The sequence below is a fragment of the Harmonia axyridis genome, chromosome 1 (assembly GCF_914767665.1).
Source record: "Harmonia axyridis chromosome 1, icHarAxyr1.1, whole genome shotgun sequence".
Lineage (NCBI taxonomy): Eukaryota > Metazoa > Arthropoda > Insecta > Coleoptera > Coccinellidae > Harmonia > Harmonia axyridis.
The window spans coordinates 71445205-71460107 of record NC_059501.1 but is presented as its reverse complement, the minus strand read 5'-3'; the positions used below and the strand labels follow the sequence as shown (position 1 = coordinate 71460107).

Genomic DNA, 14903 nt, shown 5'->3' with positions numbered 1-14903 from the left:
TCTTATAGGCGAGAATAAATGGTAAACTATCCGGAAAATACCTGTAAACAGCGGAATTCTCTCTTCGAGTCCACTTCTGTTCAATATCATAATGGATGAGATCATAAGAAAAATGAAAACTGGCAAGGGTTGAATAATAGGCGATCTGGAGTTTATGCCGATGATGTAATACTCTTCGTGGAAAATGAGAACAACCTACAGAAAAATCTCCAACTCATGTCAATCAGGACGTTATAGAATGAGTGATGTCTTTCAAATACTTAGGATTTGAACTGTACAGTTTCGGCCATATTGAGGATTAATCCTAGGGTGCCTTGATGGTACGATATGGAGGAACTAACATCTGGACTCAAATCTTTAAATGTTCGAAGATTCCAAAATCCAATAGTCAATTATTAATTTGTGAATTAGTTTGTGGTGATAAAAAGCAATTAGACATAATATATTTGTCTAGCCGAATTTGTCGTCACAATACTTAATATAAATGTACCTGCATGGCTTTCTTGATTTTCAAGTTACTTGGCTTGAGCTCGACTTGATTTTAAGTCAAGCTCAAGTCAAGTAGTAGATTTTCAATTTCAAGTCAAGTCTAGTTTTTATTCATCGAGTACTTGAATCATATCAAGCTACTTGATTTTTAGCAGTTTTATTGTGTAGTATCACATCAATAAAAAAATGATGAAATGAGAAGAAACCTTGCAAAAAACACTTTTATTTATTGAACATATTGTATAATAGAAATAGAAACATAAACAGAATCACTATAAATCATAACAAAATAAAAAATAATAAAAAAAGTTTCTTAATATTGCGAAACCTCCAGGCTTTGTTTGATTTCATAATTTTCCAGCCAGGATCTAAGACACATGAGCCATCTTATAGATTTGTCGCCTAACCTATTGCGGGTTTTTCTAACTGTAAGAGAAGCTCTGGAAAATAGTCCTTCAATAGGAGCTGAAGATGCTGGCGTTGATAAAAATTTTGGAAAGATATTTCTGAAACTACCAAAACCTACCAATAGATTTCATAGAAATGTGAGAAAACTACTAATAAAGTCACAATGGCGAATGCTTCAGTCTCTCGGCGCTCGAGGATTCCCCTTATTTAGTTTAAGCGCGCACCAGATTGCAGAAATATATGCCGTGTGACGCGCGCATATCAAGCTCAGCAATAAATATCTAAAATCCAGTCAAGTAAAGCTCAATATGTAATATTTCCCGAGCTTGATTTTCGAGTCAAGTAGTTAGTTAAAATTTCAAGCTACTTGGCTTGATGAATCCCTACCTGTATTAGTGTAACAATGGTTTTTTGTGGTACTTGTGCATACAACTTTCTCATTCGTAAGGTTCTCAGAAAGATGCAATAGAGAATATCTTCCCCTACCCTGATTAGTGTGCAGGTACCACGATAACATTGCGCAGGCATACAACTTAGAGAATAAGAAAAGGAAGAAGAAATTCAAGGTGTACAAAATGATCTTATGTTTGTAGCCCAGGTATAAAACTTGGAAGAGGGGAGTTCAGGGAGTAAGTTACGAGTTGACCAATTGAGTTAGTGGATTTTTCAAGGATGTTTCCAAGTGCTGTACTTGTTCTCGTCTGTCGTCCATCAATGTTTTAATATTACCCACGAAAACACGATACCCCAAAAGTTTGATAGTCAAACAATGGAATATCGAATATTCATTCGAACAGTCAACTATATTTGTAATGACAAAAAATTTTGAATTTAGAATAGTCAAATATTCGAATACAATTCCGATCTTTATTTCTATAAATTAGGTCAGTCACTTCTATAGTTTGTGAAAAGGACAACTCCAGTGTCAAAATGTTCGTTAAACAAAGATTAGAATGTAGTCACTAGAAGTTCAGTCGAATATTATTTCCACTGTGAAAGGGAAAAGTTTATACTTGCAGAAGGAAATATATAGTCCTTCAAAATGTTGGGCTTAATATGTTTTTGTTTTCGATGTCGGTCGATGTTTTCCACTATTATTTTCTACATACTAATTGAACTCACCGTTTTCGTCATACCGGGAAAATGTAGGACCAAAGGTTGTTCGGGCCACTCTTTATTCACGTAGAAATGGAAATCCCAAACGCGGTCGTTCAGGTAAGTCTTCAAGGTTTGATGGAACTAGAATGAGAAGGAAAATACTATTAAAGCATCTATTCGAACGTTCCACGAGAATAACGAAGAATTTACCATAATTACCTAACCCGTTGTACGCAGTGATTGGAAGTATGAGTCGAATAGTTTCTATAAGCTAAATATAATGAACTTTTGTCTTGTTTACTTAAACAAACAAAATTAACAAAACGAAAGCAACAAAATATGACGAGAGATCTAACAATTTTTTTATGGTTTTCCTTGCACATATTGTCATGAACATTTTTTTAATTATTGATTAGCAACGAATTAATGGGTAAGATGTTCAAAAATTAGTATTTCTAAACATGTTCTAAAGATTTTTATGAATAAGTATTTCTAAACATGATCTGAAGATGTTTAGAAATTAGTTTTTCTAAACATCTCACCCGTTACCTACTTGAGTAGACCCACTAATGTATGTCTACTTAATCTTGAAAAACTGGCAACTTTTGTAATGAACACAATCTAAGTCTTCTTTGGAGATTAGAGATATCGAAAGCGTTTTCTATTTCAAATTTCGCTGTCATTTCAATGGAAATATGGCATTTAATTAAATAGAGCCACTGACGAAAGAAAATGAGTATCCCCAATCACGTATCCATCCAAATATAATCAATGGGCACATCAGTATTACTGATATTTTATTAACGAGAGTACTTTAGGTGACTGTCAACTCGTTTATAATTGAACTTTCATGGTGATTACAGAAATGAAGTGAAATTGAGCATATAAATGAATTTATTGGAACAATGAACACAAAATTCTGTAACACCCTCATTAAGTAAATACTATAACTTAATTTCGTGATTATCATAATTATGTCGACCATAATCTGCATGCAGGAAATAATTATTACAGAATTATTGTTTTTGGAGTGAATTTTCACAATTTTCACACGTTCAGAAGTAGATAAATGATCCACATTGTTAAATGACAGTTCTGTTTGACATATCCCATTGAAAGAGGGCTGCGTAATCCGAACCACAACACGGATAACCCAATACACATATTTTTTAATGAAAAATTAATCCCAATTTTTTTGTCCTTCAGAAAAAAATAAATCGAATTTTAGTGTAAACCTCATATAAATCGGTTGATTGTCTCCATCTTCAGATATACCTTAGTTTGTTTCGAACTGATCGGTAAAGACCCCTCTCGAAAACCCTTGTCTGACAATATTGATTGACAATTTTCAATGATGATGATTATACATAATAAAGAATTTTTCATTGAAGGGTTTCATTTTGATATCAGAAAAAAACGAGTATATTTTAAGAGGAATCAAAAGACGTTCATTTTATTGTGAAGAAGAAAGTATGGCATTAACGATGGAAAGCGATATCATCCAAATGGTCGCCACAGCTACGGTTTCACCACCATATCATTTTCATGAAATTTTCCATGACCAATTCGTACATTTGCGGCTGCATGTCCTCGATAAATTCACGAATTCCATATTTGAGTTCCTGAATCGATTGAGGAGCATTGGCATAGACCTGATATTTCACATAGCCTCGAAGAAAATAGTCTAAAGATATGGAATCACAAAATCTCGGTGGCTAAGAAACCCTTCTTGCAAAATTGCGATTATTTCTTTGATTCCACGTATCGCCGTCTTGTTGAAAATAAACGGCATCCACCTCAAAATACTCTAATTCCGACGATAAAAATTCATTAATCATAGCCGTATTTCCAAGATCGACGAGAAATCGACAAACCTGAGTTTTCTACGGGCTAAAGCAGCAATATTCCCAGTTGTTCTTGAGTGCATCAGTTGAAGAATATCTTTTTTCTGCCATAACTCCAGAACGGCTGAAGCTATAGTTTTGCTTCCGGTTTTTTCATGCAAATTCAATGAAATTTCTGTTTCTTTTGAAAAAATTATATCATTACATTTGAAATTTCGGAGAAAAATGAACAAAACATTGAACTTTTGACTTAGCGCCGCCTAAGCAGCAAAAACAAAAAAAGTAAATTTTTTCCTCAATCAACAAGATGCTGTCTCTCAAACGAGATCATCAAATTTGCTCAAAAATGTTAGGCCAAACTGAAGTTACAGACATTTAAATCAGTCAGATTTCTCCCGTTCCCCTACCCTTATTTGATGTCTTAAAATCGAAAGTGATCGATGATAATTCAAAAAGATACAGAATTTTCCAAGAATCACAGTGATGATATTTTTTCTTCAACTTGATAGGAAATATTTTCTAGTAAAATTCGTTTTTCTACTCGACGATAGCTATTACGCCCACTAGCGGCAGAGGTATGAACTTTCCAGTCTGTTTTCTTGAAAACTTTAGTGGTAAAAATGTTTCACCCAAGTCTCTCCGATGAGTGGATCCTGAGATATAGTCGCTTACCTCGCTTATTTGCCCACTCTGTAGAACTTGTATCTTGATGCAGTGGAAGGAAATTTGTACAAAATTTCATAGAATTATCTGCATCATTGCGGTTATAAAGAAAAAAAATTCTGGGGACTTTACCACCCTATAATCTCACGTTTACGACATACGTGCGTCGTGCATATAAAGTGTTTTTTTTTAGTATACAAATAAGCTGTATAAAGAATATCGACTAGATTATAAGTCGATATTCCAAAATAAATGGTAGCAAATGTTACATAAAAAAAACGATAAATGTAGGTTAAAAATCGTGTGAAAAACTCATTGCCAACAATTATTTGTGTAACTCTACACCGATCCACGAAAACCATTTCCGAAGCTCGATTAAAATTCGACCAAAATCGATCATTCACGATGTGAATTCGGGGGGGATCTGCACGCAAACCACATGCAAGTGCCATATACAAGGCCAATCTGATAAATGTGAAAATATGCGAAATTCGTATCGCTAAATGATGTTGAAACACGAGATCCCATTTCGAGGATCTCGGAAAATTATGGAAATCTCTTTACCTTGATGGAATCCGGCAAGTAATTACTCAGAAAATCGACTACTTCTTCCAGCTCCGAGTCTTCTAACAATTTGAAATTCTTTCCTTCGGGCAACACTTCTTCCATTGCTAGAAAAAAAAACAGGAAACGTTTAAATTATCATAAGTAGGTATTCGTGAATTCATCAATTTTTTTTCTACATTATAATTTCTTCATCTACGAAATCGTATATATATTAAAGTTCCATTTCTGTTATCCTTTCGCATCAAAAGAACTTTCATTGGACGATAGTTAGTAGATGAAGGATTATCAAGTTCAGAAAAATATTTACCTACAATTTAGAAGACTAATCTGATGTATTAGGTGTACAACTTTGCTTTGGCTGTAGCGGTAAGTGGTAGTCGGAATAAATAGATCGAAGATGTCATACAATAATATTAGGGATTTGTTAACATAACGCCATCGAAATATCAGTCGATTTTTGTCTGCATCATTAAGTTATTCTCGATTAAACATGTCAGCTTACGAGCCAAATTCTCGTCTTTTCCGGGAGGTTTTAATTTTCTACTTTAATATGGAGAAATCAGCTACTGAGGCTCATCGAATACTCTCAAATAACTATGGTGAGGCCGCTATTAGAGAAATAACTTGCCGAGAGAGATTTCAACGCTCAATAACGGTGATTTTGACGTCGAAAACTAGATGACGGTGGAAGAGAGAAGGTTTTCGAAGATGCAGAATTGGAGGAATTACTTGATCAAGACTCGTGTGTCAAACGCAACAAGAATTGGCAGGATCATTGGGAGTGACGCAACAAGCCATTTCAAAACACCTGAAAGTCATGGTAATGATTCAGAAACAAGAGAATTGGGTGCCGTACGAGTTGAGGTCGAGAGATGTTGAACGGCGTTTGTTTGCTTGTGAACAGCTGCCTGCAAGGCAAAGCCGGAATGGATTTTGCATCGCATGGTGACTGGAGATGAAAAAATAGGTTCATTACGATAATCCCAAGCGCAGAAAATCATGGGAATATCCCGGAGATGCTTCCACGTAGACGGCCAAATAGAATATTCACGGTTCCAAGGTCATGCTCAGTATTTGGTGGGGCCGTCTCGGCGTTGTGTTCTATGAGTTATCAAAACCTAGTGAAACAATCACAAGCGATTGTTATCGAACACAATTAATGTCTTATGAAGAAGTAAAAAATTGGATCGATTCGTGGATCGCTTCAAAAGATGACCAGTTTTTTCAACGCGGAATTCGTATGCTGCCCGAAAGAAGGGAGAAAGTAGTGGCCAGCGATGGACAATACTTTGAATCATAAATGTATAACCAGTTTTTCACAATAAAACCTCGAATTTTGGGAAAAAAAACGACGGAAGCAGAGTTGTACGCCTATTTAACTTTGAAATAACTAATCAATTGATCAGCACTTCGATGCATTGTCGACCAGTTCTTGTTGATGATAGAAAATGGACAAAATAAAATTTGATCTGCTATCTTGTTAATAGACCATAAACTGATTAAATATAACTGATTACAACTTTACAACTAATTGCAATAAAAAACAAAAGATGACACCAATAGATTCTATTGAAAAAATAACCTCTTGAATATATTCTTTCATGTTCATAGCACCAAAAATAAATAAGTTATGAGATTTTTCATTTCACGCCATTTTCCAATTTTCACTTATAGATTGAAAACAGTTGAATTCAAAAGGTAGCCCGATTCATTTTTTATTCTAGCTCAAAGGAGTTCTGAGATCCCCTCACTAGACAACGAATTTGGCACACCCGATACGTCAAAAATAATGGCTTCATATATGAAGGGACCTTATCGTTTGCAAAATATTTCTAACGGATCAGCTGTCGACCGAATATAGGAATCCTGCTGGTATGTGCAAGATTTAGAGGAGAATATGAAGCTTTAGGCTGCCTTCATACTGTTCTCATTTTGTATTACCTATCACTCCTGAACTTGACGTATATTATTGCCGTAGTGTTCTGAAACCCGTTAATAATTACTGGGGGTTTAAACTGACAAATTCAGATTCTGTTCAGGAGTAATTATGTAATTAAGTTGTTTTTTTTTGGAATAGTTTGATGAATAAACAATTTAATTTGATTTGATGAATTAATAATACTACAAGGATGAAAAAAGACGTCGTTATCTTCAATACTCCGTGGAAAAAAAATGTATATCACACTGTTGGAGTTATAAGGTTGGCAGCGATGGCTAGTGTGAAAATAGACCCCCTACGATTTTCATAAAAGGATGTATGAACTCCCAATGTTACAAACACAATCCACTTCTAGACATAACAACGAATTACATGTAGATGAAGGAAAATGTAAAGCTATAGTAACATAATATAGTCCCATCAAAAAACTTTGATAGTTAATTAATTTAATTAATTGTAAAACTAAACATTAAAAATATTATAGAAAAATAGAAAATTCTCTATGGGAGAAATTTAATTTCTTTCATTAATGGAGTAAAATTTTTCCATTTTGCCTCAGAGGGTATTATAATTCAACTAGGTCTCACTCTTTTTTCCGTGAAAATACGATAATTTCATGATATATCGCCACCTATGGAGAAAAAAGAAGGTATCGACAATTAGGGTTCGAGTCACCTAAATTACCTATCAGTGAACACATCAATATTTTTAGATATTCATGACAAACATCATAAAAAGGTTTCGTAAAACTCTACGATATAACGGGTGGTTTTTTTTTTCGAGGTATATAACTTTAAGTTGGCATTACTGTTCAAGATGGCGACCGATTTAACAGCTGTCAAGTGATTTATTCTCAGTTTGGTTTGGCAATTCATCATGAATAGACTCACGCCTGAACAACGCTTGCAAATAGTGCAATTTTATTTCGAAAATAATGGTTCTGTGCGGAATACGTATCGCGCACTACGTCCATTAGCGGTGAAGCGCACTTCTGGTTGAATGGCTACGTCAACAAACAAAACTGACGCATTTGGAATTAAGCTAATCCTCAAGTGTATGTCGAAACACCGTTACATCCAGAAAAACTGAGTGTTTGGTGCGCTTTATGGGCTGGTGGAATCATTGGTCCGTACTTCTTCAAAAACGATGATGGCCAGAACGTTACAGTCAATGGTGATCGGTATAGAGCCATGATTACTAACTTTTTCATTCCTGAATTGAACAACCATGATGTCCAGGAGCTGTGGTTCCAACAAGACGGCGCAACATGTCACACAGCTCGTGCCACAATCGATTTATTGAAAGACACGTTTGGTGACCGCCTAATTTCACGTTTTGTACCTGTGAATTGGCCTCCAAGATCTTGTGATTTAACACCGCTAGACTGCTTTCTGTGGGGCTATGTAAAGTCATTGGTCTATGCGGATAAGCCACAAACCCTTGACCATTTGGAAGACAACATTCGACGTGTTATTGCCGATATACGGCCACAAATGTTGGAAAAAGTCATCGAAAATTGGACGTCCAGATTGGACTACATCCGAGCCAGCCGTGGCGGTCATATGCCAGAAATCATATTCAAAATGTAATGCCGCAAGATTATCTTGCGGATAAATAAAATTCATGTCAATCGAATAATCCGTCGTTGTTTTATTGCAATTTAAAGTTCTATAGCTCCAAAAAAAAAACACCCTTTATATTACAAAATGGCGAAGGAAAGATTTTGTTGCAAAATGGCGAAGGAATGTTTTGTTGCAAAATGGTGAATGCGTTCGTTTATAATAATAAAGGCTTTTATTCTGCAAACAAAATACATATACTTTTATAACACTTATACAAGGGAAATTTTGTCCAGTCTGAGTTGTATACACTTTACTTTTCGCAATATGTGAAATATAAAATTGGCAAAACCCAGCCAATTTCACATTGAGATTGATGTTATTCCCTCTACTGTAATAAACTGGTTTATCGACGTGACTGAGAGTAATATTCTTACCCAGATGTCATCAAATTTACTAGTCTCAGGTTGATGTTCTGCTGAATTGAAAAGATGTTGATCATTTATCTCTTAAACTGACAATCAATTATAACGATTATATAACTCATGTTTTGATGAACCAATAGAATCCGTGAATTTCCCATAGTTATGGCGTATTGATGAGTGAATATACCCTTGACGACGTGGTATAATCGTTTTGGTGTTTCGCCTCCTTTCATATTGGGATCATTTTGATAGTAAGTATTGGTTTCTCCAATATTTAACCAACGATCTTCTAAAACTTTTACTTGCCTTTTTTCCAGCGGTGCTAGGTTCTTATATAAAGGCTTTCCTATACTTATTTCAAATCCTTTTTGTATTACTTCACCCTAATCGTGTAATTTCTCTTTACCACTTCACGCCCGAACCTAGAATTCCGAACTAAACCTACTCAAATATTTAAAATATTCTTATGCCCTTTTTGCTGGTTCCACCCCATTTTCAATGATCCATTATTATATAACGTACTTTTCCCGTTTCAAAGACAGAAAAATTCTTTCTTGCGTCCGGAGACTTCTTGTCCCAAAAAAAAACTTTTTTCTACGAAATTTTCTTATCTAATTGAATTGACTTGGATACTCATGAAACTACCACATAATACTACATAAAAGAAAATATCGTTCTCCAAAACTTCTGGATATAAGACTCTTAACGATAGTACTTTTCTTCTTCGTTTCCCATAAATTGACCAAAATACTATCCCCAAGTCTCCGCCTTCAACTTAGTTAAGCCGGATTTTTCTGCTGTCTCAGCTGGGAACCAAAATTTTGCAATTTGCTTACTGTCACACATAAGCCTGATGGATTTTTTTGCCGTTTCAGCTGTGAACCAAAACTATGGAAGGTGCTTACTGACACAAATAGGCTAAAATTTACAGACGAATTAATCTTTTTCTATTGCCACCCTTTATCCCTACGATCTGTATCAAATTTTCATAAAAGCGAGCCGTCTGGAGGCGATAACTAAGAAAGATTAACGATGACTGATAACACATACTAGGCCACCCAAAATGTATTTAGATTACGCGTGTGCGCCAGATATAATGTATTACAAAAGCTTTCGACTCTTACTTTGTAATAATTTGAATAACTTAGTAATTTCCGATTTATCACACTACCTTACAGAATCTAATCCTGTTGTTATTTTCTTAGAAATATATTACAGGCAATATTTAAAATTTCATTATTCAGAAACTAAGGATAAGAAGAATTTCGAGTTATAAAATAACTCCATGAAGTGACGTCACCAAAAGGTATAACAAATATTGATAGCATCAGAATAACGGTTATATTCGAAATATGCTATAATAAAAACATTTATTATTCGAAAATTTGCAAAATAAATCTTTTTGTTTTTTTAGAAATCGGTTCAAGAAAGTGATAATTTAAAGGGAATGACGTTTATGCTCTTCATCATGTTTGAACAGAAGAAGATATAGAGAAGTACCACATAGTGTCAAGAGGAGCTCTTGTGTCAACTAGCCTCACGAGACCATTTCACTGCTTTGGTATTTTGCCGTAACCACCTAGTCCACTGGATTTAAATCCCATCGAACATATATGGGATATGATGAGGGAAGACTGTCTACTTCTTTCGGAGACTCCTAGCAGTTAATTCACCGTAAATTGCAAAGAGTTACAGCAAATATGGAACATCCCATTTTTGTGAGACCTAGAGGTGTGCAGTTTTCAACCAAAACATCATTTCTAAATTTGAAGAGAATTAAATTTCCTTCAATTATGTATTCATAAACTTTCTTTTAAACCTAATATCAACCGAGGTACAGCCGATCAAATCTAGAGGATTTTTCTCAAAACAGCATGGTGGTTTGGAGGAAATCAAGCGAAGCAACATTCCAGGAGGTCTGTCAATATTACATCAAAAGGCACTTTGGGAGCAATACCGTAGTGGGATAAGCTACCAAAGCACCAAGACAGTAGAACGTTATTGGCGTTCCTTGCTGATGCCCTCTACTAAGTTTGTGTTTTCCAAGACAACCTCAGTCAGCACCATTAAGCATGCAAAATTTCTCTCCAACACAAACGAGATGAACTTTATAACGATGCTGAGGGTGAGGTGGAAACCAAGGGAGTCCAAGTCAAGTTGGCACTAGAAGTTCTGATCGTACAGACTGCTGTTTCAGTTTCCGAGGAGTACGACAGTGAAGTCATTACGGGGTAAGATAATCGTCTAATGCTTCTGAATGCATTGGGGTTTTCAAAGCAAAAAGTCTAATTCCTGAAAAATGGGAAGGGTAATAACCCAACCGTCTATTATTCTTGCCATTTTTTCAAACACATACTTTTCCTACAACCTTTTGTATTGGGAAGCAGAAGGTGATACAGATGTATCAGAAGAAACCTGGCCTCTTCCCAATGTTGAAGATTTTCAAAGACCCCAAGGCTGTTCCTCACAAATTGCTTGACGTTTGAGAGAAGTTCTTACTGGTTGCAGCTGTAAAAAGACTGGTCTGTTGTGCTCTGCAGTATATAAGCACTGCGTGGAAAATCTTGTCCTCACATCAAACATGACAATGGTCCCTGGACACATGGACTACGACGATAACGAGGATGGTGCAGCAACTCCAAGTGCTCCAAATTGTTGGTCGCTCCATAAAGTTTGTATATATACATTGTATACCTATGCTTGTGTGTTTTTTCATATATTACCTTCATTATTCCTATTATATTCTTCAACTGATTCTTGGTAATTTTTTATTGATTCCAACTAGCTGATCTATGTTAGATATGTTTATAGTAAGAAGGCTGAAATCTTCGTTTTATTGCCATTTTGAGAAAATTCCTCTAAATTTGATCGACTGTATCTCTGTTGATATTAGGTTTAGGAAAAAGTTTATAGGTACCAAATTGTAGCGAATTGTATGCTCTACACCTTCGATAATGAACTACTTAGTGTAGAAAATGAACCGAAAGAAGTACGAAAATATCGAGGTTCTTCGGCTCTCCTCAAATTAGGACAATGTCCTCATGTTGGTTAACTTGACAAAGTTACCCATAGCACTCCCGAACAACCTGTATAAGTTTCATTAAGTTCGGGATTTTTTCCAGGTAAAATGTACATACGAGTTACTACTGGACTTAGATGCGATCGAATTGAAGTTTTGCGCGTATACGTAAAATGACAGTTTTAGCTTGATGCAAAATTTCGAGTGGATAGCGTAGAAATAAGGGGAACTGCCAAAATCTCAACGAAGTTAGTAGCTCATTTTCTCTCGAACCCTTTGGCCGATGTAAGAATTTATTATTTTGCCGGTATTTAACAAAATTTCCAAACAACAGATCCGCCAATGTTGAAAGTCAATTTTAATTATAAAATAATCAATGAAATGCCAAATCTTACGGGGGATGTGTCATCAGAATCATAAATTTTCATTTCCAAAGACAATCGCTCAAAAGCTTCTGGTCGAAGCGTCCTATTTTTGTTTCATCCAAAGATAGCAAAATTTTTTATCGAAAAATGAATGAATAGAAATTCAGATTTCAAAATTCACGAAGCAAATTTGTAATTCGCAAAATATTTCACAATGCAACATGTAAATTATACCAATAGATATGGGAAAACCTATAGGTTGGGAAAAACGCTTCGCATGCATACAGGAGAAAACTTGAAATTACACTAAAATAACCAGGAAAACCTGGAAGATCTTCTTCTTACACTGACCAAGGGGAGAGTGGTCTTTTACCCTCCTATACAGCGTGTTCTGTGTGTACTCTCTCCAACTCGAGAAAAACTCTAGAGCCTTCAAAACCTCCCCTGTAATTGAGGAAGAACCTCCCTCCCTTCTTAGTCGGCAAATATTAGTCTCCCATGTTTTCCTCGCAAATTAGACAAAGGAAAAACTCACCTCGTCGCCGAGCAACTTCGCAAAAAATCCCTGCTTTCTTCTTAGGATCTGCTTGAACCTGGATTAACCTGTGCAGGCCACGTATCGATTCAGGATGCTGAAAAACGACGTAGTCTCGCGTTTATCCACGGAAAGAAGCCGAACCAGTGCGAGAGGAAGGAGAGCAAAGTCCGCTTCGCGAGGGTGCGGAGAGGACTGCAGCCCCCGGTGGTTCCCCCTGTACTGCAGAGGTAGTCCACTTGGCTCCAGCTCCGTCTGACGGTAGCGGAAGCAAGCGCACTTTTCTTCTCTTGGAGAGTTGCGCAAAAATCACCCCAGGCTGAAATTGTGGGGATGATTCGCCCCGCCGTTGTCCGCGTCGGGGTACGAAAATCAGCTCGTTCCAATTCCTAAAACAATGGGTCTATAGGGGACGGTCGAAAAGTTTAATTGAAAACGTACCTGTCAAAATCGCTCCGAAGGTCAAACATCCACAAAAAAACTCAAGGTTTTATCTCAACCGTCTTTTATCACTTGAAAAACTCAAGAAATACCCCGTTAATTCCTATATAACAATTTAATTCATTCAAAACCTAAAAAATCGATGTCAAACATATCAGCGCCATCTATAAGACTTCGTGCCAAGTGACATTAGCATTCTATGCCTGTCCCCCCCCCATTCTCGCAGAGAAGTTCTCTGCAATCTGATTAAAATGATAACTTCAATCGATTTGTTTGAGAATAAAATTTGGCCGGAAAGTTGAAGCAAATTCAAATTCAGGTATTGTTTGCCTCAGAATACCTATTCAAGTTATTATGAGTTTACACTCCTTAACTGGTGAGTAATGCCCGCAAGTAGATAGATCATTGTGTTAGTAAAAAAATGAACGTTGTCCGTGGAAATCATTGACAAGAATTCACATTAAACATTTTCTTGTAAATTTTCATTGCTTTCGTTAGAACATATTAGCTGAATCGTATGAAGAATATATAAGGAGCTGTGTAAAAAGCTTGTTGGATGATAAAGGTAAGTAATAAATGTTAATTGCCATATTAAAATTCATTTCGATATTTTCATACCTCTATTGATTACAGAGTATTTAGAAGACATCAAAATGTCAAGACGAAGGGGAAAAGAATACGAGAATATTGATTACACAAAACTGCAACCAATCGATAAAGGAAGTTTTGTCGATGCCCAATTTGTGGCTCCTGCTCAAAAAGTGCCTTGGAAAGCTATCACTCTAGCAACTTTACTTCTTGTTGTCGGATCGTTTTTATTGATTTTTGGTATTTTGGTGGTAAGTGGCCACATTTCGCTTGAATATTCTGATAGAATGTGGCCTATGATTATCCTTGGATTATTAATGTTTATTCCTGGAGCTTACCATGTCAGAATTGCCTATTATGCTTATAAAGAAGTACCTGGGTATTCCTTTGATGATATACCCGAATTTGACTAGTTACCAAATATTAGAAGCATCCTGCTATTTAAATTTTTCCAAACTATGCTTTAAGCACTAGTATCAATCAAGTAATTCAATTCAATTACTTATTGCCTGAATTAAGTTCAATATGAAGTAACCTTGAATAATTATTTTGTTAGATTTCAGAATAATTCTTTTTTTGCAATTCATTATATCGCTACCATTCGTGCCTTTACTACTGCTAAATTACAACTAATCAAATGATCAAATGGTTGAAATTCATTTGTTGTTCTTCAATCATAATAATAGGTGTGGTAGAATGATCCCCCATTTTTTAATTCTTGGGTTACAGGTTCTAAAATGTGATAGTTATAATTTTTATAATACATATATACTTGAAATATTACTAAGAACAATCTTCATTCTGTTGAATAGATGTTGAAACCTATATTGATGGATATGGATTAAGATATACCAAAGTTCCTGATGTTGTTAGAGCAAAGCTTCAATTATTTTTTTTGTAATTAAATATTTACAAATCTGAATATATTTATTAGTATTTATATGTGTTCGCTTAATTCACCAT

At 35.5% G+C, this 14903-nt stretch overlaps 2 protein-coding genes across 3 annotated transcripts in view; one reads left to right on the top strand and one right to left on the bottom strand.

Moving 5' to 3' along the window:
• LOC123671168 overlaps positions 1 to 13494 on the bottom strand; it is a 33215-nt gene extending 19721 nt beyond the window's left edge. Inside the window, exons 1-4 of the mRNA XM_045604873.1 lie at positions 13353 to 13494; positions 12912 to 13300; positions 5067 to 5173; positions 2020 to 2136 (exon numbers count right to left, since the gene is read on the bottom strand). Of these exons, the coding sequence (XP_045460829.1) occupies positions 2020 to 2136; positions 5067 to 5171 (222 nt within the window). The 5' untranslated portion in view covers positions 5172 to 5173; positions 12912 to 13300; positions 13353 to 13494. The remainder of the gene's footprint in view (positions 1 to 2019; positions 2137 to 5066; positions 5174 to 12911; positions 13301 to 13352) is intronic.
• An 83-nt stretch (positions 13495 to 13577) lies between these two features.
• On the top strand, positions 13578 to 14880 carry LOC123671172 (transmembrane protein 230). Of its 2 annotated transcripts, XM_045604878.1 has the most exons (3): positions 13578 to 13728; positions 13986 to 14191; positions 14753 to 14880. In XM_045604878.1, the coding sequence occupies exons 1-3, from the start codon at positions 13707 to 13709 to the stop codon at positions 14783 to 14785; spliced, it is 261 nt and encodes an 86-aa protein (XP_045460834.1). In that variant the 5' UTR covers positions 13578 to 13706; the 3' UTR covers positions 14786 to 14880. The 2 variants fall into 2 exon arrangements, with proteins under 2 accessions (XP_045460834.1, XP_045460833.1); XM_045604877.1 differs by having other exon boundaries at positions 13986 to 14880.
• Positions 14881 to 14903: the final 23 nt, after the last annotated feature.

Bases quoted from the DNA above. Each gene is read 5' to 3' on its own strand.
- LOC123671172 (XM_045604877.1), top strand. From the start codon at position 13,707: ATGAGTTTACACTCCTTAACTG. The intron at 13,729-13,985 runs GTGAGTAATGCC...TATTGATTACAG, and splicing joins GAGTTTACACTCCTTAACTG to AGTATTTAGAAGACATCAAA.